Consider the following 25,316-nt stretch of genomic DNA (forward strand, 5'->3'; position numbering starts at 1 on the left):
CTCAGTGGTGCTCAAGGTTCCTTTCAATTAACGGAAGGGAGAGCCTTCTGTGACTTAGTGAGAGACTGTGCAATGCAAAACACGAGAGAGCAGAATGCAAACTGTGAGTGAGAGTGCAAAGAGTGCTAGAGAGAGAGAGAGAGAGAGAGAGAGAGAGAGAGAGAGAGAGAGACGACACCAGATGGGGTCCCAAACCCCCCTCCAAGGGCCCCCCCCCCCTATTGCTAGAGGAGTATTTGCTTCAGATTGCACAAAGGTCTAATACAATTTCTTCTGGATGCTATGATGCAAATGAGGCAATGTCAAGGATGACGACGATGATGATGACGTCGGTAAGACAACTAAGGGCTAATTTCTGAAAACGCTGATGCACTAGCTGATCTGATGCTGGAAACGTTGATGCACTGGCTGCTCTGATGCTGAAAACTGATCGTGCAAAGGGCTGAATTCTGGTTGACAAATGCTATAGCTGAAAACCTGCAAAAACGTTGGCATTACAGGCTGAGAACTGAGCGCTAAAGAACCTGCTGCGACCGGGAGGATGCGGCGAGGCTCTGCAAGGCTATAGGCTGAAAACTGAAACGCTGGAATTGGTCTCCCAAAACGCTGATTGGGCTGATGAGAAAACGCTGGGATAGCTGCTGAGAAACTCTGGAAGAGGCCCTCTTGCTGCACTACTAGCTGGTGCAATTGAGCTCCTTGTCTGCTTTCTCTACCTTCTGCCAAAATGCAAACGCTAGGCTTGCTTTTATACCTCCCCCATGCTGGGTCGAGCAGCCATCTGGAAAACCCCACGATTGGCTTATAAAATAGTAAGTGAGAAGTCCCTTATTAGATATAAGAGGTGGTTCACATGCAGTGGGTGTTCATGCGGTAAATGCGGTAAATGTTCATGTTATGGGTACTAGGTGGCAATGCTCATACTATGATTTGTGCAACCAGAGGGTATGCAACTACTCTTAAGTGCCTGGACATACACGGCCCCCGAACACGCTCACAAGGGTGCCAGAACATGTCTTAGGCTAACCTAAACCCTAGAAGATGGAGTAGCTTGTCCACATGCACATAGGGTTAGATGTGGACGTGACAACATGCACGTCCTGCTAGAGGCTGACGAGGGTGCAAGTTGGGTCCTAAGCTAAGACCGACGCTAGACTACAATAGAAGCTTTGTGGACATGACGCAAGTGCAGTGCGCACGTGACATAATAGGAGGCTACTGCAGATTTCGGACGTGAAGAAGACGTCGCTGGTGATGCCCATGGCTGCCCTTGAGTATACATGATGTCGCCAAGACCAAGTAGGTGAGTTCCATCGCGAAGGGGGTGCCTACGGAGAGTGTTTCCATCGCAACAAGTTGCTGTTTTTCTCTGTTTTCAGCCCATAAACATCATAGACGGGGCTGATTTACAAGAAGGAACCCGAGAACACACCTCTTCTATGTGTAGGATTGGAAGAGAAGGTTCTCTGCGAAGAGATCTCTTCCGGAAAGTTGCTTTTTGAGAACCGAGTTGCATTTTGAGTGTCGAGACTTCAAAGGTGCCCTAGGGTTTCATGCCCTGAATTTGGGAATAGATCCACAAATCTGAAAGTGGTAGATTCGTGTTGGGACCAGGGAGTTGAGATTCCCAAGGAAGGACTTCGCATCAAGGAAAAGAGTTGCAAGGATGCTATGCCCTAAGTCTGGAAGGTGAGATCCAAAGGCGAGAACCTTGGGGTTTAGTGCCCTCTCCAACTCTCGCGTCGGTTCTGAGGAAAAGGGTTTTTACCTTGAGAACAGGAGGCCGAGGCTCCTAAGTACCATCAAGTTTGATTCTAGATTGAACATGATAATGTGTTCAGTTCAAGTGCTTGTAAATACTTCTCCCCAGTAATAAAGAAACTTACGGGGGGGGGGGGACCAATCCATCTTCTAGTCCCCAGTACTATGTCGATCTTCTCACTCTTTCTCTCTATTTCTCTCAACATCAATTGGCTTCACTATTAAGTAATGAAATCTTTTTATCGGAGTATATTTGATATTGTTATGTGCTCTCATTTGTGACGATTCGATACCCATATTGATGCTTCTTTACTAGCAGTTTTTGGCTAAAGAAGAAAGTTTCCAGAAGATTCTAAAGAAACATTCTAGAAGGTCCTAGGAGGAAGGTTCTAGAAGAAGAACAAGTGGCAAAGACACTTGTCAGCAAGTCTACAACAAAGTGACAAATGGCGGGACACTTGTCGCATTCCTCTCAAAAGGTGGACACTCGTCACCTAGTGCTTTAACAAGAGGGACACATGTAAAAGACACTTGTCACACATGCATCAACCTCTCGACATGTGGTTGGACACTTGTCCCCATGCTACCCTTTTTGATCACCCTCATTTCAACATCACCTACTTGCTGAATTTTCACTCTACCATTACTCCAAGAAGCCCCATAGCCTCTACACTACCGCCATCATCTCCTCAAATCCTCTTCAAGTCTCTCTCTCTCTCTCTCTCTCTCTCTCTCTCTCTCTCTCTCTCTCTCTCTCTCTCTCTCTCTCTCTCTCTCTAAGGTACCCAGACATTGTAACAGATTCACCACTTTTGTATCAGTTTGGTCTCATAGGTCATTCTGGCCTTTTGAAGACGTTAATATAACATTTCATTTCTCTCTCTCTAGCTTGCTGATGTCAGGGCAGCAGACCTGCAAATCAGAGAATTCAGCCCTACTCTTGGAACTTTGAGCGTTTTCTCTTGCCATGTATAGAACCAAGAAGATGGGCTACTTTTCTACCAACCAACAACAATGGATTGGTACACTCATCCATAGTGTTTTAGATACGTCTGATTGGTTCCCTGCCAGATGCATGTGCCGTGAACTCCGACCCACCCACAAGTTCAAACACCGATAACTTGAACTTCAACACAAGGGTCCAAATTAATCATACGAAGCACTATTTGTGTCACAAAGTGATGACGTGGCATGACCACCCCCAGGCAGAAATTGTACATGCAGATGTGCTGACGTGGCAGTACAAACAGGCTGACTATACAGACCTCCGCATATTGCGTTGACAGGCTGCTGACGTGGCAAATTGTACGGAATTCCGCTTTTTGCGTTGATGGCCTCTTTTGGCAGCTTTTGGGAACCAGTTGCTTTTGGGCCAGTTGCTTTTGAGTTAGATTGCTTTTGGTGCTTTGCTTTTGGCATCCCTTGTAAGAATAAAAGATCCCTAAGGGCCTCACGCTTCAGGGCATTTGGATGCAGAGTCTGAGAGCGGAGGTCACCTACGGGACTTGTACTTTGCTCGAGATTTAATAAAATAAAGAAATAACGAAAGGTGCGCTAGGTTTTGGAGCCAATACCTCTGGGCATGGAACTACGCGGGGCCGTAGTATTTTTAGTGAATCTCTCTCTTGTGTCGCGACAGATTCTAGACTTGGGGTGCCCAAGCTTGTGGTGGGCAAGGCTGTGGAGGATCGGGTAAGGGGGCCCGATGTGGCATGGAGTTTAGTGAGGTTGCATATCTCCGGAGAGGAAATAGCGATAGGTGTGAACGCTCCCAAAGCATCCTTCAGGCCCAAAAACTATCAGGTTTGTAAATCACACACACAAGCTGTACGCACAATTGTACATCCAACATCTTGTGTTTGCCACCTTTTATACAGTACAAAACAAGACCAGAAAGCAGGCCTCTTGCGGTAGCTTAGCAATAAAAACAGAAAAGTAGAGGAGACCTTACCATACATACAGGACAGAAAACAAGGAAGAAAAAAAAAACAATACGGACCTTCTACTGGCACAAAAAGTATGCTAATGCTGTTCTGAAGAAGATCAAGGTTGACGCCCTTATTGAAGCTCTGCAGCAACTCAGCAGAGACGTTGAACTTCTGTGAGAGAGCTCCAGCATTATCATTCTCCATTGAAATATACGTCAGAAAAAGCCCGAATGATGAGTTCACACTAGGGTCGCCGCAGGAGCAGTTGACAGGTATATGCAGAATGTTTGAAGGGAAAATAACATTCAAATCTACAGCATTGACTTGTGTCATCTTCTCAACTGTGGTTAGGAACTGATATCTTTGGGTGGCTATGGTGCTTGCAGTATCATTGACAACTACTGTATAAGAAAAATTGTGCCCTAGGTAATTGTTCCCACAGCCGCAACCGAAAGGGATGCGTAACGGTTGTCCTGACTTCAACGAAGCTGTACTATTAAGCCTGCTGTACCAAAGAATGTCATTCTCATTTGCCTGGAACTTGTTTGCAACATTGGACAAGGTCCCATCGTAATCTGAATCATAAACATAGTATGCCAATGCGACATCGCATCCGCCTGGTGGCATACACGTAGCATGTGTAAACCTCAACATGCCTGGCAAAATGACTACCAGGAAGTAGCAAAGAAGGTCCAACCTTCCATGCTTCAGCATCTGCATGGTATCCATAACCGCTGCTTAGCAAAAACAGCCTGTAGCCTTAGGGAAATGAACTTTAACCAAATCCACCTATCTTAGGAGTCTGAATGAGCGAATAACCTTGCCCAATTTCCTGATAAACGCCGTCTTGCTTAAGAAATTCCTTCAGACTTGGGGCTACATCGCAGCCATAACCTGCTGCTAACCTCACTGTGGTGGATTTCTGCAAGGATTGAACAAAATCTTTTTCCTGCTTGCAAGCCACCAAAGCCCAAAAATCTGCTAGATTCTTAGCAGCTAGTTGGCTTTAACTGCATTGCCAATGTATTACTGGGTAAAATGTTCTATTCTGATATGTTTCTTGAGGAATTAAGCTTGAAATCAAACTCCTTTCGCAATGGCTTTAGATTCCGGTGTCAGAGGGGCTTTCACCAAGCAAAGACAGAGTATCGCATAATTGAGTAAGTGAAGGAGCAAAGGAGCTAAGTTTAGTACTTTGGAAAGAAGGTGGAGAGGTCGGCTGTGGCGAGGAGAGGATCAATCGAAGATGTAAAGGCAAGGAGCCGGCGCCACGACGACGAGGAGAAGGTCCGGTTTTATACGCAGTGACACAGTGTAGTCAAAATTTTACATTGCACACGTTTTTGTGCAAAATACCATAAAGCCTAGATACCTGTGATTTCCCTAGCCTATTTTGCCATATGACAAAGCAACGCCCCTTGCCCATTCGAGATGCGAAACTCTAAGTTTATGTCTAGCCACTAGGAGTGGGGGAGTGGCGGGAATATAGATTATCCACGAACATTTCTTGATTATTGAACTCCTTCTAGAGTGCTAGTACTTTAAAACAAGTGACAAAATCACGAGGCTTGCCCATTGAAAATGTACGTGGAATACATAAGAGCAGAAGAAGGAGATGAAATAGAAAGGTTGAAAATTAATGGGTACATGTGAAATTGGGATTTCATTAAAAAAGAGAGTTACAAGAGTTGTGTGAAGAGGGTCCAAAGCTCCAAAACTGTTTTTCTCTATGTACACCATGGGGTGGGTAGGGCTGGAGGATCATCTACTTTTTGCTTTTCTTTCTTTTTTTTTTTTTTTGGGGGGGGGGGGGGGGGGGGTAATGACAAGAGGGCTGAGGACCATTTTAGGTGGTATTTATTTCGGGAGGAGTATGTATATTGAGGAGTGATTGGACCCGAAGAAAATCTTGTCCTGCTCATGGAGTTCGGTTTTGAGTTCTTCACCCAAATATGGTCAAGGATTAAATTGCATATAGTTGTCGTTTCTTGAATTGTTTGGGTATAGTTGTTTTCGTGGAGAAAGCCATGTAGTTTTTTGTATTGGCTATTGTCATGGTCAATGTGGACGTTGAAGTCACCTATGATAATGCTCACAATGTTGCATCAATAGTCTCCATGAGGTTTCTCAATTGTGAAAGCAATGATTGTATTGATGCCTTAGGTGATTTGTATACTTTCACTATATGGATGATGTTGTTGATGGGTAGGGAGAAGAAGGCTTTGTATTATCTCAATGCCTGGTGATGAAAAGAAAGATTTATTGTGCAGCTTGATGGAAGTTCTGTGATACATTGATAGACGATATCCATTGTGATTATGTATGTGTTGAAAGTTTGGTTCAAGCAAGTTTCTTTCATTTTGTTGTTTTGTTTCTTGCAAGCAAAGAATTGTTGATGAGGTGAAATTGAGATCATTTTTTATGTGGTTGATGTGTTTTTGGATGGAGACCACATTCAACGATTGAATTATGTAATGGGTATCTTGTACTAGACTCAATTGTACATTTAAGTGGTCCCATCTTGGAGTTGTTTGAAGATGATCGAGCTCCTTGAGCACTGCAAGGTCGGCCCGGATGTGGGTGTTCACGATCGGGCTCAAAATGTGTAGGTTGGCAGGGTCCTTGATACACGATAATGCAGTGTAGACCAAACAATGGGCCCGTATGCTAGTAGGGTCGAAAGCTAGAGAAGTCATGGTTAGACCTTGTGATCTGTGGATTGTGCCTGCATTGGCAGGTTGTATTGGCAGCTACTTCCTGGAGACTATGTTGAGCTTATTTCTCCCCACTTAGAACTCTTTTGTTGTCTCTAATATGGGTGTCCAATATGGCTCAAAGTGATTTTTGCGCAGTTGTTGATTTTGAGATCTTTGTTTGTTTCCAATTTTTCTATCAAAGAAAGCTATCCATGCAACATGGGAATGTCCATTTTTGTCAATTGCTATGAGAATTCCATCAGCTCCATTCACTAGTCCATCTGAAATGTTGATATTCCCAGAGCACATTTCAATTATCATCCCTTGCTTTAGTTCAAGAATCCCAACAAGTCCTGCAATTAGTTGTGAGTTGTTTGGAATGAGAAGGTTCCTTGAGGCTGACTTGTGTGGTTTATCACGTGCCCTAATGACATATGCACTTGTATGTAGCATCTCAAAAACCTTTTGGTTGTGATGGTCCTTTAATGTGTTGGTAAAGAAAAGATGGGGAGTTGCCACGGTGTCAAATCTCTTGTTTATGTGCGTGGTGTTGATGAGTGACAAGTCTTACTTAGTTTGTTTCGCAATCTTATTCAGTTTAAGATCTCTATGAATATTGTGTTTGATTGGTGCATGGGTATCTTAAGCTCGCAACTTTATGTGAGGATTCCAAAATGAAGGGCTTAGAATATCAAGTGTGTTTTTTGGATCATTAAATATCCAACAATCACGCACAGGGCTTGCTTGACAGAGGTGTCCGCAAAAAATCACATCTAGCCCTCCAAATGACTGAGTGTGATTATGCTTGAGCACCCAAAGTCATGTATCTATGATATGAAGCAATCTATTGCCTATCAAGGATGCCTCACAAAAAACAACTAGCCGTTGAGATTTATGTACATTTGTGATAGATTGCTCAAGGTCTGATTTGAGAGAGCAATGTTGTTATTGAGCATTAATGGAAGCCGCAAAGCTGAATGAATAGTGGTGCCGCCAAAATTATAAGCTGCCTTGCCTTTGTAAGCACACAATCTGAATTGGTAAATTGGCTTGCAAATTCGGCCAAGCATAGATGCGATAGATGGTGTGGTCTTTTGGTGTATTTAGTGACAAGATCATCAAAGAAATGTGTGTGTCATTAGGATGAAGCATCTCCAAAGTAGCTCATCTTTTTAGCAACAATGTCCTTTGAGGTTGAAAATCCGCATTGATGAAAACAAACTGTCTGCTAGCGCTATGCAATGGCAAGGAGAGTGCAATATATGCTGCTTGTTGTGTTGAGATTTCTTGGCTGTTGACAAGGGTACTCCCAATTTTCTTAAGTCGTTCTAAGGTGGGCAAGTTGTTTTCCTTGCAATTGTCAAGAACATTTTTTATTGCCTTGCTTGTTTTCGAGTCGTGTTTTGTCATGTAGGATTTGCAATATGCCGCAACTTCATGAGCGTTGAAAATAAATTGGATATCAATGTTACCATCCCATAAGGTGCACAAAGATTTATTGAAATTGTTTGTGTAGATGTCCTTGTCGTTTAAGCAAAAAGGTCCGTTATGTAAGTGTCAAAGAGAATGTCTCAAGGTATGAGTTCTCATCCATACATAAAGAGCAACCATTCGTCAAAGTTCAATGTTGGTTCTTGGCCAAGGCTTGCAAGCAATTCATCGAGTTTCTTTTTGTTTTGCAAGAATTATCTTCTTTCTTGAATCACTTGCTTCAATTGGTGCAAGATAATTGTTTGCTTAATAGGAGGACGAGGAAATACAAGATTTTTTATGGCTTTTACATGTCTTCTGGTTGTGAATGGGTCTGAATATTCCTGAGCTCGTCACTTAACTCATCCTTGTCGGTGGAGATGAACATATCAACAAAGCTAATCACGTCGTGATCTTCAGACACGCCAAACTGTGGTGCGTTCTTAATCCACAGCAACCCGTGGTATGTTTGCTTCCCCTATGCTGGAATTCAATCATGAAAAAGAAGTCGGTAATTTCACCAAGTATTTTGGAGTTGTGTTTTGTCATAATAAATAATATCTAATTCTCCTAAATGATTTTCTCATGTTAAACTGATCATTTAATATGGGGAAGTACAAGGGGAGAAAAAGCTAGAATATTGGTTAGGCTAGCAAACCGGTCACAATAGGGATCCGAAGGAGGGAAAATAGGGATCCAAAGGGGCGTCCATCTGCAAAAGAGAAATGTGCATCAATGGGCTTCAAAGACCCTAAGGTTCAGCCCATTAAGACTTCCAAAATGCCAAGGTTCCCAAATTCAAAGGTAATCTCCAAAGGTCAAACTTTAGGAAAATTGGATGCTTATGGGAAGACTTAAAAGTCTTCCCACATCCCTATCTAGGAGGGGGCGAGCCATATTAGTAGGGGATGAGAGAGAAACTCACACACACTCTTCCAAACTCCCTTTACACAAAGGGCATAGTGGACACATGTCAGCTTCCCAGCCCAGTTGCCCCCAAGGTGCATTCAAATCCTATTGGATGGCCATAAAGGTGGACCAATGAGAATTAGGCTAGAGTAAATTTAGTCTAATTCATTTAAAAACACTTGATAAAAGAACCAATAGAAATTAAGCTCTCTCGAAGACTATTGGACAGTCTCCCAAGGGGTCCAATCAGCACTCAGTAGCCCAATGGCTTGCCTGATTCCTATTGGCCAGAAGAACAAGAGGTCCGATGAGAGATTAGTTGATTTATTTAAATACCTAAAGATCTCACAAAAGGGAAAAGGGGGACACATGTCACAAGGCTATCATTTATGCTTCTTAATTGTCATCGGCTATGCTTTGCAGGGGCCAATAGGATGCCATCATGAGTAATTAGGAAGAGGGGTCGACCAAGAGAGAGAGGGGGCTGATTTTTGCAAGGCATTATCACACACACACTCACATGAGCTCATGTATGAAGTAAAGAAGACTATCTCCTTCTCAAGCTTTAATGGAAAGCTCATCATCTACTCCAAGCTTGTGAGAAGGGAGGCCTACACCAACAACTCTTGGCTTTGTGATGCAAATCCAACCAAGAGCCAAGCTCCAATGCATGCTCATCTCCTCTACCATGCTAATTAGTAAGCTACGCTAAGCTATAAAGAGTGATATGTGAGGAGACATACTTCTTTCTTGTAAGAATACTCCTTCTTCCTCTCGATCTACTCTCATAACCTGCTAGCTCTCACCATCTTCGAAGGTGTGTGAGGTCTTGGGTCTGAGATCGTGAGGGAATTGATGTTGTGTTTTCAAGTTTAAGCTTGGTGCTTGAAGCTTCCATCTTCATTGCACCAGCAAGTTATTGAAGGAACACAAAGTATTGTATTGTAAAATGTCTCCCTTGATGGGGGAAACCTATAATACAAAGCCTTTTGGAGGGGGGACCGGCTCCATGAAAATCGTGTCCTCAATTGTTGCCAATAGCTTAATTTCTCTCTCTTTTTGAAGTATTGTTCATGCCTATTTAACTAGGTGTTATGCTTTTGTTGCTCTCTCCACCCAAGCACTCTGGCTATGCTCATTAGGAATCTATTCTTAATGAAATGTTCACTATGTCTATGTTATTTTTTGCTACACACAAGTTACTAGATCATTAAATGCTACATTGGTATCAGAGCACAAGGTTTCTCTTTTCTTGATAAAGAAGAGAGGTCCTCAAGCTAACTATAAATGGTTGGTATTATTAATTGCAATTGAGTAAGTAGAATGGGGATTTTTCAGCCTTGTAGTGCGCCTGCTTCGTGCAAATAATGGGGCATCACCGTCGAGAGCTATGGTCTTAATAGTGGAGTCCTACGCGAGGCTTGCCTACGCCTTAACCACTACTGAGCTATTAGAAGCTTGACAGGAGCCGGTATTGTTTTGGTGGTGAAAGACCCTCTCTTCTATTCCTTGCAATTAATGACATTTGAGCCACGGGTACAAGAGCTTGAGTGCTTTTCTAAAGGGGTTAAGAGGAGTAGCAACTAGGGCTTGAAGTGCCAAAGTACACTTCAAAATTTTACACCTAAAAGTTGTTAGAATGGCTGAAATAGTAAAGAGAGTGAAATTAATGTTGATAACTTTGATTTTGCTAATGAACAGGCTACTAATGATGCCCCTATGCTTGTTAATTATCTTGTTACTAGGCTTCAACAAGCCATGGGCAATCCATCCCTCCAAAGTGAAGTGCAGTAGCTACGTGCTCATGGAATTCTCCAAACTCCCCACCAAGAAGAGAGAGTACCTAGGAAGCCTCCTTGTGAGACTTCCAAAAGAGGACTCTCTCCATAAGGGAAGAAGAAGAGGATCTTTACGAAGGGCTCAAAAATCTACTACTTGACGACGCATCTCCTTCCCAAAGGAGAACTCAAGTTTCAATGGTAGAGCCCCCACCAAAAGAACGAGAAAGAAGTGAGTCTTCTGCCACTTTGGCAGAGATGGTGAGGGCGAGCTTTTTGAAATGGGGCCTCTAAACCCAAAGCAATGGGCCTACCCTCACAAAATGTTCGTAAAGAGGTACACACACTACTTGGGGCACCACCTTCTTTTGGGAGTGGAGAAGGAAACCAATCAAAATAACTCTTGCACTCACCCACTCAAGCAACACACTTTAAAAACCCCCTTACTCTATATACACTTTGGACACTTGACACCATCAACGATTATGCAACCCAATGCCGTGCATCAAATGAAATATGCAATTTGTGGAATAGCATTCACCTTCTCCCCATAAGAATACCCATAATACATCCAAACTCCTCCTCTCTCAAGCACTCATCAAAAAATCATGCGCACAAGACTTGTCTCTCAAACATACAAGAGAATCACCTACATCGAATTAACACACTTTGCATAGAGAGCTCATCTCCATCTATGCAATGCCGTGACACAAATAAAATCACCATGAGAGGTAGCCACATGCATATGTAATGAAACAAAAGAGAGTTGGAGTGAGAAATTTCTTTAGACCAATTGAATAAGTGTGGAGAAACAAACCAATGGTAAATTGAGAATAGAACACTTACTTGATTTCTCGCACACCTTTTAAGGGGAGGACAAACGCTGGCTAACCATCACGAATTGCGACACTTGAATGTTTTGAAGATGATTTAATGATCATTAACATAACCATGAAAGAAATCATGATGTATTTACAAGTTATTGAGGTGCTACAAATGATTTATTGGGTTGATGGAGTAAGAGATTGTAGAATAGAAAGAGTGAAGGATAGAGTTGCACTTCCTCCAAAGAGGAGCGTTAGGAGGGAGGATGTGAAAGAGGGAGAGTTGGAGTTTTCTCTACTATTGATCAAGAAACAACATGAAGTTGAAAATATAGGTGTGTCCTTGAGTCTCTCCAAGGGGGGCTATTTATAGTTATGTAGGAGTGGGATTATGCTACACTTAATTAGGGTGAGTGATTAGCCCTAATTAAGTGTCCTTTGACCACTCATTGAATATTGTACATAAAATGGACTATTTATTCACCAAAAATATCATTTTAGACCGTGAAGGCTCCATAGGGGTGCATAATGTAGGTGGGCCCCACCATGAGGCCCTACGGGTGGCTCCTGCGGGGTATCTCAACTTGTCTGTCTTGGCATTTAGAAAGCATCTTTAGGTTGGTCCCATCACATGCAAGTGACCTTGAACACTAATTGCTCTTCTAGAAGATGAGTAGGGGAAAAATAAGATCTCACCCTCTTGATTTACAGTTCCCTTTTGCTGTGAATCTGACAGATTTACATCATTTTGACCATAACTTTTTACCTGTAGCTCGGAATGACATGCTTCAAAAGGCAAATTTGACCTTCTCAACATGTTTGATATGAATTTGGACTATTCTTCACTCCCATGCACCAAGGAATTCGGTTTGGAAGGTCCACACTAGGCTAGGGAACCTTTTGCTTCCAAGTCTTCTTGTATGGGCCCTTTGCTTGTATGAATCCAAGGGGAATCATGCTTTTTCAAAAGGGTATGATGCTTAAACAAATAGAGGAGGGCCCAATATTATTTGCTTGTGAAAATAATATAAAATTTGAGTCTTTTTGAAAGGAGAAAAACTATATGTATATTCTTAAGAGATATTGGGCCACCTATGTAGGGGGCATAGAAGACTTGTAGAAATGGACCATAATCTTTGGTAAAGACAAGTGGAGAGTTGATTTTCCATGGTAATTTATCTATATGGGATGGAAGATGGATATATTATTTTTCTACTACTAATTTACAAGAGGTAAGAAAGTTTGGGGTAGATAGTTGGTTATTGTATGCTTAATTTTATTTACAAAGCAAGAAAGAAAAGGGTGGTAATATAAATATATGACTAAGGTGACATTTTTGGGAAGAGTACAATGTATGTGTCTCCACAAAGGTTAAACGAAGAGGGGGAATTTACTCTAGATAACTTAATAGCGTAGAAAAATATATACATATATGAGGAAGAGGACGTTGAGTAGGCTGAAAAATGTTGCAAAAAGATGGTTACCATTTTATGCCACTCAATGGCTCCACGAAGACGGCGGGCAAAACTCTCTCCAACACCCCCTAAACGGAGAAGATTATCGCACACTTCTCCACACCATAATTCAAAGAGGGACGACAGAAAACAAGAGAAGAAAAAGGCGAGAAAGAGGTCACCCTCTTCTCCATCTTCTTCATACTCTTCCTCTTATGAAGAAAGTGATGGTGCAGACAAGGAGGAATGAGGGAAGAAAAAGGCGAGAAAGAGGTCACACTCTTCTCCATCCTTCTCAAATTCTTTCTCTTCTGAAGACAGTGATGGTGCAACGTTAGAACCACCAAAAAGGAGAGGCCATGGAAATCCTATGCCGCGTGGAAGAGGTCGTCCAAGCTGAAAAAGTTCAAAGAGGGAGGAAAGAATATCTCTTTCCTTATGTTAACCCTCATGGCTCACAGACACCCTATCACCTACGACGGATGATTGTATTATTTACTTGGTAAACTAAGGTACCGGGCTTGTCGGTCCAATAGAAAAAGGGTAAGAGTGATCGTCGATGAAAGGCGCACTCTAACTGGAAGATTCAAAGGATTAGTTGGCTAAGCATGGGCGCCCAAGTGTGAATGGGGTGAGCTCATATAAAAGTCAACTAAACCTAAAATTGACTTATTCTCTCATTTGTGCAATTGAAGAGTGCTCTTGCTCCATCTCCATCTTCTTCTTGTTCATCTCCTTGTGTGTGTGTATGCGTGAGAGAGAGAGAGCGATCGAGCATTGCGGCGGCACGACGACGGCGAGGCGGTTGAGCGCAGCGTAGCGACGTCTTCCTCTTCTTCATGGCGAGGAATCCTCCACGAAGCAAGCGTAGAGCGGTGAGTGACACACCATCGTCATCTTTGAGCTTACTAGTTTAGGCTTGTTGTGTGCTTGGAGCCATTTGTGGCTCGCACGCGGTGTATCGGCAAGTTCCTTGCATTGACACGTGCGACATACGCGCACATTTTTGGCGCCGTTGCCGAGGAATGCCATACACTAAGCTTGAATGGCACTCTGTGCTTCTTTTGTGGTGCAATTTCTAATGGAGGAAAGGTAAGGAAGGAGGGTGTGTGTGTTGAGAAGAGGGATTTTGTGTTATACTGTGTGTTTTTTTTGTTAATGGAGTTTTCAAAGGTACTGTGTTTATTCTCTGTGTATTAAGGTTGTTAGTTTTCTTTGTTAATGGAGTTTTCAAAGGTACTGTGTTTATTCTCTGTGTACTAAGGCTGTTAGTTTTCTGTGTATAGTAAGTAGGAAGTAGATCTGTGAGAGTTAATAGAGTGTGTTAGTGTGTAACAGTAGGTGTATTAGTTAGAAGTAGTTAGATAGAGTGTGTGTGTGCTCTCGCGCAGGCCGCGGCGACCTTATCCTTTAAAATAATAATAATAATAAATTTAAAGGTAGGACCGGGATCGGGAATATCTCCCAGACCCAAGCTCAGACCCAAGCCCAAGCTCACGCTTAGGCCTAGGCCTCAGTCGCCTTTAAAAAAAACGAATTTTAGCTTCACACGTAGCTAAAAATCGATTTTTTGAGGACCAACGTAACTTTAGAGGCCCAAAAATTCTGTTGTAAAGCACACAACGACCCTCTAAGTGATACGCTCATTTCGAGCTATCACATAGTTTAATAAAAAAATCAAACATTAAAAAAACATTAAAAACGTAAAAAACACGAGTGAAAATGGACGCTTAAAAAAGTAAGCGGTTAACCTTCAAGGTCATTGGTCGACGCTTGTAGGGTGCCAAAGGCACATGTATCTGCGCTCTGGTCGTGTGCTAGAGACGGAGCAACTAGAGAAAATTTCGACTTACGCGAGTTCTCAATATCCACCTACTTTAGGTTCCGGGCTCTTGGCGGGGACCCAAGGTAGTACAAACCAAGACCCGAACATAGCGGCTAGTGACTCTTCCTCTGACTACGACATCATGGAGGGTTTCCCAATGCCTAATCCCGATAGCTCAAGCCAAGACATGCATGCCATGGGCCCGCAGTCCGGGCCAAGCGTGCTTAGCCGCTTGAAGGAAACCTTTAGTAGAGCCACTCGCTCCGAACATGGAGCTAATGATGTAAATGAGGGGGGTGGAGAAGTAAATTCTCCATTCATGACCAACGTAGAGCCTATGCCCTTAGAGAATGTGCACGTGAATACTTCATTCACTGCACCTCCTGACTCTTCAGAGTTATTTCCCTCTGAGGTCATATTACCCGATGGTAGAAGCCTTGCCGAAGTGCAAGAGGTTGAGCGATATATCCTTGCAGCGAGGGAAAAGGAAGTCAAGAGCTTACGTAAGGTGGAGCAAAGAAGAGAGTTAAAAGCGAGAAGCCCCTATGTCAATATCCTTGCTAAGAGAGCAATCGAGTGCTCCTGACTTAGCAACTGCTAAAGGGCAACCTCTAGAAAGCAACATTGCATCTAGCTCAAAGGACACCCCTAGCACCTCAATCCTAGATGGAGTGTTCTTAAATGAGAACTGGGAGTACGAACTACAAACAAAAACTCTGACCGACCTATACACAGGTCACACCTATCACGTGGGTTGGTTAGATGTCCTACAATTCACAATGGGCGCTACTAGTGTGGAGGATCAACAAAAAAGAGTTTGTGAGGTCATCCATAGGGTCATTGAGTTAGAGAGACAGAACAAGGGGATCAACATGCCTTCAATGGGTCTCATGAGATTCTTGGATACAAGAAAGGCTAAACAACCGACCTTATCACAAATGGAGACTCCCTTGGTAAGTCCAATGGATCCCCCATATGTTGCCTCGCCAGTGGTCTCGGTGCAATCTGAGCCCACAAGTGATAGCTTTACCTTTCCAAGTCTAGCTCATCTTTCCCTTGATGACACCACGGCTACCATGCCTACCCCAATGATGGGCATGCCAAGAAACACGCCATGGACCTCATTTGTTAGTAAAGCACCGCCACATGGTAGCTCAATGCCTGCAACAGTACCTACAAGTGTGTACCAATCGTATATACCCATGGGTCCTCGTACTCATGTAGTCCCTACCCCTCCCATTGTTTCAACTACCTATGCTCCACAACCACAATACCCAAGTTCTTATTTCCATGGGACTATACCGGCTAGCATTAGCATGTCACATCCGACGTCTGCTATGCCTAGGGCTACACATATGAACTTTGGACCACCACATGGCACAACATCTTACCCAATGTGGAACCCAAGGGCTTCCTATGCGCCAAGCCCGATGCCAATACCTACTCCACATGTAGTCCCTGGAGCGACTTCACACACGGTGCCTGCTCACTTAGGTGACTTGGCAACATTTGCTCAAGCTATTGGTCGATCTATTGCTGAGAATATGCGTAACGCGCTTGATAGAGAGCCTAGAAGTAAGGCAGTACAAATAGCCAAGCTCACACAAAAATTTAGTGGAGACGGGGATGCGAGAAATCATATCGAAGTGTTTGAACAAATATGCGATTCTCTAGGAGAACACAATGACCTGCATAAGAGTAATGCTTTAAGCCTAACCTTAAGTGGAAAGGCTGGGGATTGGTATAGAACCCTAAGGGTGGAAGAAAAACGATTTACCCTACTCTTAGGAGCTGGCCCCACCTCTTGAACAAACATCACAACACATGGTCCCTAGGGCCCAAAATGTTGTTCAAACAACACCTTTCCCACCTCCAGTGCTAGGACCGCAACCACCACATCCGAGAATTACTTCTGTGAATCAAGTGGGTTGTGAGTCATCTATTGCTTGTTTGGAAGGCTGTGAGGAAGATATAGATCCTAATATTGCCTATGGGATGGATGTGCTTAAGAAAGTCCACAATACTACATGGAGGACTATTGGGGACAAGTCAAACCTGTCTATCAAGTAGCTGCTCTTGCTGCAAGAGGCCAAAATATCAATTACACTGCTAAGAGACCGCCTCTTCAATGCTATGAGTGTGGAGGTCCACATCGTGTAGCCGAGTGTCCTATTAGGCTACAAAAGAACGCCACACTAATGCAAACCAATCAAGCGAGCATGTCTACAATGCCAATACTCATGTGTAATTGATGTGGCATAGATCATTTGATTTCCCAATCTTCAAATAATCCAAATTCACCGAAGATCACGCCATTAAACTTGATTGAAGTTACCGAGGAGCCATCACAAAGTACACATGTGGTACCAGTAAACGTACTCACACGATCGATGCTCCAAAAACAAAATTATATCCTTGAGGAAAGAGACACGGCATCAATTGCCCAGTCTAAAAAAAACAAGAAAACACGAAGAAAGAGATCGCAAAAAGTAGAGAAGTCAGACCCCATTTCAAAGACCAACATAGGGACTGGTGACGACCCCGTATATATGAATGACGTTGAAGAGGATTCTGATTCGGGAGAAACCATGGAGACCAAAACGACCACTAAGATAGAAACCAACAAGGAAGATCTTCATGAGCCACAATGGCCAGGATCCAAGAAGAAGATAGGAACTTATCCAAACCCTACAGAGGAGATCGAACGAGTCAAGCAATTAAGGAGTTTGGTAGAAGATACCCAAAGGGATCTAGAACTAGCACCTAGGAAGATCCAGATTACAGACACCGTGTTCCCTACACAACAACAACCTCACCAAGACCATAGACCCTTAGACATACCTAGTGTCATCCAAGAAGAAAGTGACTTAAAGTCATGGGAAAGTGGGCGTACTCACTTCTTGATGGAAAGAATGTTTACAGAGGGACTACTTGATCCTATCGAAGAAATGGAGATCCCATCTTCCCCACTTCAAGGGACTCGAGGCCAAAAGGTGCCGTTAAACATTGCCAAATTGATGGATTTCATGTCTTCAGAAGTTAGAACCACCATCATGTGCAAACTATATAAAGACCCTGAGCTAGTCTTAGCTCTTCGAGCCTTCCTCAATGGAGAACTAAAGTTTGGGCTACCACAATTTACCCAGATGGATGGAGTTGGGGAGATGCCAATAGAGGAGGAACACTTAGATCCACAACCCAACCTAGATGAGAACCTTGTTATAGAAATATATGTTAACAAGTTGGGACAATACTTTGAGGGTGATGAATCCAATGCGACCATACCAATCACTACTAAGGGATTAACTGTGAAGGGAATCCTTGATGGTGGCGCTGGGGTTAGCATTGTGACTAAAAATTGCTGGGAAACTATGGGAAGACCTCACCTTGCGACCACAACCATAGTAGTGAAAATGGCCAATGGGTCTATCGTTAAACCTATCGGGATGCTATCAGATCTCAAGATCAAGGTCTTTGGACATAAAATAAGGATTGCCTCCATTGTTATGGATTTCTCCAAACACACTATGGCATCGGAGATGATCTTAGGACGTCCTTTCATGAGGGAAGCAAAAATGGTGCATGATTGGTCTAAGAACCATGTCTACCTGCAGTTCCAAGATTCTGTCATTCGAGTGGATCTTGTGACGGGTCGAGCACATCCTCTAGGAAACAGGTTTATAATTGATCATAGATCTGACACCATAGTTCACTCGGCCCCATTGCAGTATTGTTGTACGTGTAAAGCAGACACTGATGTTGGGGAAGATTCTCCTTATATGGATGTACTACCTGGGATGAATGAGTCAGACAATGTGGATTGGGTTCACCTAGCAGAAACCATAGACACTTGGGGAAATAGGGGGACGACCTGGGTAACACCTGAGGGGGATGAAATGCCTGTACCCTTAAATATGCTACAAGCAATGCATCTAGCTTCTGACAAGACTCATCCTCATATAACAAAGAAAACACACAAGTGGGTCCCTAAAGCTTCTTTAGCAACCATAGCCAGTGCTAAAAAACCTAAGGTGAAGAGATGTCCCACTCGCCCCAAGAAATGTAAAGAAACATTGTGTTGGATTCCTAAACGACTATTGGAAGCCCAAGGCTACTATCAAGGAAATGATCAAATCTGGGTGCCAAAACGTAGATTGTGTTCTTACTTGTCACATGACCCATGTGAGCCCAATCCCGTAGCTCCAAAACGAATCGACAATCGCAGAAAGAAAAAGATCACAGAATGCTACACCCGTTCCAGAGCTAGTTTGGGTACCAAAGAAAGAACAATTTGTTCCACCTAGCTCAGGAAAGAGGGAGGCCCATGAAGCTTCTAGCTCCTCATGTAATGCATCCATAGAGGTAAAAGCTTCTCCACAACCTCCACCTATAGTGACCTCCATAGAGCTACAAAGGAATCCACACCTCCTAGTGTTATAAAATCATCTGATGAACCACTTCAAGTTCGATCCTGGGAGAGTACCTTACCACCCTTGCAACTCGATGAGGCACCTAGGGTAATAGACAATTACTGGCAAAAATACTCACCTATTACCAACTGGAACAATTGGTTTCAAAGGGTGACAAGCTCATTTCAAACGGTGTGATCTACCCAAGGAAGGGGGGAGTGTTTGCTGACAGTCATCATTCACTTGCTTCCCTCTCAACCTTTCTCCCTGAATTCTTAATCTCCAATCTTAGGGAATGTATATATAAATCCTTATACTCACAAAAACAAGATACAAAAGTAAAAGAGCAAGAGCCATAGCACAAAATCATAAAAACACATTATGCACAAGAACACGACCCTTGTAATATTTGCACTCTAACCAGCATCTATTTGCGTGTACAGATATGGCTAGTACACTAGAGTCATCCACTCCTGCCTTGGGTGAGAGGTACCCTCGTTACTTTTCACAAATGTTCCACATGGTCTTTCCAGTGCTTGCATGTGAATGGGATTTGGTAGGTACGCTAGCATGTGAGAGGAATTTTGAGGAGTTAGAATGGCTGATACGTCTCTTGACCACGACTGACCCATACTTAGTAGAGAGCGTTTCTCCCATTGCACAAGCTTACACTTTTGACCAAGATGACTATAGGCGTATAGTGACCTTCTTAGTAAACATGGGTACCTATGATGAAGAAGAAGATTTACATGACTACATGGATGGCACATATGGTCTCATGGATGATGACTTTGTTTATCTCGACGACGGGGATAGGGGTTTAGCTTTAGGGTTTCCCCCCAATCTCTACTCCCTTGACTCTCTAGGGGGAGTGCAAATAATTAGGTTAGGGTTCCTTATGTTTTTTTTGTTGTGTTCAATAAGTGTTGGTACTTTTTCCCACTGATGTGCCTCCTAGAGGTATTCTTTGTGTTTCTTAGTGTGTACAGGAACGTGTTGCTGTTGTTAGGATTTGGACCTTCATGGGATCTTTCTCTCATTCACACTTCAAATCAAGCGCGACCATCAACACAAACAGGTGTTTCTTGTCCATTAGCATTGCCCCTTATCTTTTTTGCATCTATGATTGTCTACTTTGATTGTGATTGGTAGCATAATATTTAGTGCCTTTGTTTAGCACCAAACATTAAATTCAATGTAATTTTTTGTCATAATCACTTGTCTAGGTTTAAAAATCAAGCAGTCCGATTAAGCTAGTTTGACCAAGCTAGGTGTTAGAGATCTTCTCTTAATACTATGGGGAATGCCTTCCTAATAATCAATGGTTACTTATGTTCTTAATCTGATTTAGGCAGCATTGTGTGAAATGTACTAGGGCTTTCTAGTGGGCTTGACCCTATTGAACTTTAGCTTAAGTATTATAAAGGGAGTTTACCAGTGTGATGAGCCTGGGGACGTGTAACAGTGTTATATGACTCCCAAAGGTTACAAAATTAAAATGCTGAAAACAAACAAACAAAAAATCAAAGTGCCACAATGTAAAATCTTAAGCTGGAAGAGAAATCTCAGCTTGATTTGGTACTTCACTCACATGTATCGCCTATGGTACTAGAGCCCTAGAGGTTCCCAGTGTGGACGCTTTTCCTTGAAAAGCAAAAAACCCAAGGCATACAAAATAAGCACACACATCAAAATTAAATCACTGTGAAAAGACTTTGGGGGCTCAAAGAAAAACTAATCAGTCAGACGATGATTTCATGAGATATTCCTTTTATTGCAGCTTAACTACAAAGGTCTTCTAGGTATAGCCTCTAGTCAGCCCTCGAACATGAAATACTTGGCTCTCGCGATTAAACAACTTACCAGAGAAAATCAAGAAGCTTATCCATGGTATTAATAGTCGATCTCTAGTGCCTTTCGACCGTTAAATTAGCGACCCCAGACTTGTTTAATTTTTGACCTTTACATTTGTTTATGCAATTGATTATATTGCAATTTAATGTTTATTGCTGACAAATGGTTTAAAATTTTGTTACCAATCACATTGTCTGCCTACAACTGTATATGATTTTTAATTCTATATGAGAATGCAATCACTGTGCCAATGTTGTTTGATTTTGCAGTGACTAAAGAAGGCTAAGGACATTCATCTCAAATGCTCTTCCACCTCGACGAACGCGTTGCAACTCAATAGCTTCCGAGGACGGAATCTACATCAGGAAGGGGGGCATGTTAACCCTCACGGCTCACAGGCACCCTATCACCTACGACGGATGATTGTATTATTTACTTGGTAGAGTCAGGTACCAGGCTTGTCGGTCCAATAGGAAAAGGGTTAGCAATAGGCTTTAGGGTAATTGGATGATTCCCTGATGCTTGCGAGCTAATAGATTTAGGCTCAACAGACACTCTTTCTCCTTGAATCATTAAATTATCCTCCAATTGGATTGCATTGGTGGTGACTGCTTCCCAAGTGGTGATACCTCTAATGACTAGGCCATTGTAGATATCCTCATGTCGTAACCCTCTAATGAATCTATCAAGCAATTGGTTATTGTTGAAGCGCTCATTTGGATTACAACGAGAATTCAAATGCTTCAAGAGACTAATAAAATCTCTCACCGACTCTCCTTCCTCTTGTTGGGCTTTCTGGAGCTGAGAGGCTACACCCCAAAGCACTCCCTCTCGTATGTATTCTTTCAAGAACAGTCTCCTAAGAGTAGGGTAAATCATTTTTTCTTCCACCCTTAGGGTTCTATACCAATCCCCTGCCTTCCCACTTAAAGTTAGTCTTAAAGCATTACTCTTATGTAGGTCATTGTGTTCTCCAAGAGAATCGCATATTTGTTCAAACACTTCGATATGCTTTCTCACATCCCCATCTCCACTAAATTTTTGTGTGAGCTTGGCTATTGTACTGCCTTACTTCTAGGTTCTCTATCAGGCGCGTTACGCATATTCTCATAAATATATCGACCAATAGCTTGAGCAAATGTTGCCAAGTCACCTAAGTGAGCAGGACCCATGGGTGGAGGTGCTCCAGAGACTACATGTGGAGTAGGTATTGGCATTGGGCTTGGTGTATAGGAAGCCCTTGGGTTCCACGTTGGGTACGGTGTTGTGCCATGTGGTGGTCCAAAGTTCATGTGTGGCCCTAGGCATAGAAGACGTCGGATGTGACATGCTAATGCTAGCCGGTATAGGCCCATGGAAATAAGAACTTGGGTGTTGTGGTTGTGGAGCATAGGTTGTTGAAACAATGGGAGGAGTAGGGGCTACATGAGTATGAGTGTATACGATTGGTACACACTTGTAGGTACTATTGCAGGCATTGAGCTACCTTGTAGTGGTGCTTTACTTACAAATGAGGTCCATGGCGTGTTTTTCGGCATGCCCATCATTGGGGTAGGCATGGTAGCCGTGGTGTCATCAAGGGAAAGATGAGCTAGACTTGGAAAGGTTAAGCTATCACTTGTGGGCTTAGATTGCACTGAGACTCCTGGAGAAACAACATATGGAGGATCCATTGAACTTACCGAAGGAGTCTGTATTTGCGATAAGGTCGGTTGTTTAGCCTTTTCTGTATCCAAGAATCTCATTAGACCCATTGAAGGCATGTTGATCCCCTTGTTCTGTCTCTCTAACTCAATGACCCTATGGATGACATCACAAACTCTTTGTTGTTGATCCTCCACACTAGTAGCGCCCATTGTGGATTGTAGGACATCTAACCAACCCACGTGATAGGTGTGACCTGTGTATAGGTCGGTCAGAGTTTCTGTTTGTAGTTCGTACTCCCAGTTCTCATTTAGGAACACTCCATCTAGGATTGAGGTGCTAGGGGTGTCCTTTGAGCTAGATGCAATGTTACTTTCTAGGGGTTGACCCTTGGCAATTGCTAAGTCAAGAGTACTCGATTGCTCTCTTAGCAAGGATATTGACATAGGGGCTTTTGCTTTTAACTCTCTTCTTTGCTCCGCCTTACGTAAGCTCTCAACTTCCTTTTCCCTCGCTACAAGGATATATCACTCAACCTCTTGCACTTCGGCGAGGCTTCTACCATCGGGTAATATGACCTCGGAGGGAGATAACTCTGAAGAGTCAGGAGGTGCAGTGAATGAAGTATTCACGTGCACATTCTCTAAGGGCATAGGCTCTACGTTGGTCATGAATGGAGAATTTACTTCTCCACCCCCCTCATTTACATAATTAGCTCCATGTTCGGAGCGAGTGGCTCTACTAAAGGTTTCCTTCAAGCGGCTAAGCACGCTCGGCCCGGACCGCGGGCCCATGGCATGCATATCTTGGCTTGAGCTATCGGGATTAGGCATTGGGAAACCCTCCATGACGTCGTAGTCAGAGGAAGAGTCACTAGCCGCTATGTTCGGGTCTTGGTTTGTACTACCTTGGGTCCCCGCCGAGGGCCTGGAACCTAAAGTAGGTGGATATTGAGAACTCGCGTAAGTCGAAATTCTCTCTAATTGCTCCATCTCTAGCACACGACCAGAGAGCAGATGCATGTGCCTTTGGCACCCTACAAGCATCGACCAATGACCTCGAAGGTTAACCGCTTGCTTTTTTAAGCGTCCGTTTTCACTCGTTTTTTTAATGTTTTTAAGATCGGTTTTTTGATTAAAGTGTGTGATAGCTCAAAACAAGCGTATCACTCAGAGGATCGCGGTGTGCTTTACAACACAACGTTCGGTCACCTAAAGCTCCGTTGGTCCTCAAAAAAGTCAATTTTTAGCTACGTGTGAAGCTAAAACTCGTAATTTTAAAGGGCGACTGAGGCCTAAGCTTGAGCGTGAGCTTGGGCTTGGGTCTGGGATATATTCCTGATCCCGGTCCTACATTTAAAAAAACATTAAAAATGTAAAAAACACGAGTGAAAACGGACGCTTAAAAAAGTAAGCGGTTAATCTTCGAGGTCATTGGTCGACACTTGTAGGGTGCCAAAGGCACATGCATCTGCGCTCTGGTCGTGTGCTAGAGACGGAGCAACTAGGGAGAATTTCGACTTACGCGAGTTCTCAATATCCACCTACTTTATGTTCTGGGTCCTCGACGGGGACCCAAGGTAGTACAAACCAAGACCCAAACATAGCGGCTAGTGACTCTTCCTCTCTACGACGTCATGGAGGGTTTCCCAATGCCTAATCCCGATAGCTCAAGCCAAGACATGCATGCCATGGGCCCGCGGTCCGGGCCGAGCGTGCTTAGCCGCTTGAAGGAAACCTTTAGGATCTCACCAAGGCTTTTCAAGAGAGTCTTAGAGACAATCGTGCTCCGCAAAACAATCATATGTATCCAAGAGGGGAGCAACAATGGTGCTCAGTATGCTATGGACCGCATAGTACCAGTGAATGCCCTACTTGAGTGACACACCATCGTCATCTTTGAGCTTACTAGTTTAGGCTTGTTGTGTGCTTGGAGCCATTTGTGGCTTGCACGCGGTGTATCGGCAAGTTCCTTGCATTGACACATGCGACATACGTGCACACCTTACCTACGATGGCACCTTTAGTGCTACAGTCAAAGTCTTGGCCTTCATCCAACAATTCAATGTGGCGTTTGGAGATGAGGGCTTCACGGAGTCCTCTAGCTATGCCATGTAGCTATGCATTTTCAAAAGTCCGCCAGGCAATGGTGGTCTAGCCTACGAGCAAGTGGTGAAGCTCCACGAACATGGAAAGCTTTAAGAGCTTCCATCATGAAGCAGTTTTTGGCTACCAATGCCAAAGACAAAGTACTCACCGAATGGCGAAGCTAAAAGCTCTCCCCCTATGAATCTATTCACAAATATGTAGACCAGTTTTGGGACTTACATCTCAAAGCCACTGTCTTCAAAAAGTTGGATTTTGGAGAGAAAAAACAACAAATCTGTGCATGTTTAACTAAAGATATGGCGAAATATGTCAACTACAAAGGCCATGCACCATATTTGCGGTCATACAGCATACCATGGTGGCTTCACGAATCAATTTCCAACAAGGGGCTAAGAGAAATCTTAAGCCCACGGAGAACAAGGACCCTAATAACGAGCCCAAGGGGAAGGACAATGTCCAAAAGTCTAGTAAAGGCAACACCAACAACAACAAACCTAAGGAGAAGGGAGTTTATAAAGGCAAAAATAAACTCTCTCCTGAAGAGCTTGAGCGTTATCGTAAAGATAACCGCTGTTTCAAGTGCGGGGAGCAAGGGCATGCCTATCGTGCTTGTCCCCACAAGAATACACAAAATGAGCCTCCTAGAGCTACCTTGG

At 43.3% G+C, this 25,316-nt stretch overlaps 1 protein-coding gene across 1 annotated transcript in view; it reads right to left on the reverse strand.

Annotated features, from left to right (window-relative positions):
• CERK1 (chitin elicitor receptor kinase 1) overlaps positions 1–5,046 on the reverse strand; it is a 36,437-nt gene extending 31,391 nt beyond the window's left edge. Inside the window, exon 1 of the mRNA XM_086510801.1 lies at positions 3,761–5,046. Coding sequence (XP_086366927.1) covers positions 3,761–4,418 — 658 coding nt within the window. The 5' untranslated portion in view covers positions 4,419–5,046. The remainder of the gene's footprint in view (positions 1–3,760) is intronic.
• Positions 5,047–25,316: the final 20,270 nt, after the last annotated feature.

Source organism: Adiantum capillus-veneris, chromosome 4, assembly GCF_014529385.1.
Source record: "Adiantum capillus-veneris isolate H3 chromosome 4, ASM1452938v2, whole genome shotgun sequence".
Classification (NCBI taxonomy): Eukaryota; Viridiplantae; Streptophyta; class Polypodiopsida; order Polypodiales; family Pteridaceae; genus Adiantum; species Adiantum capillus-veneris.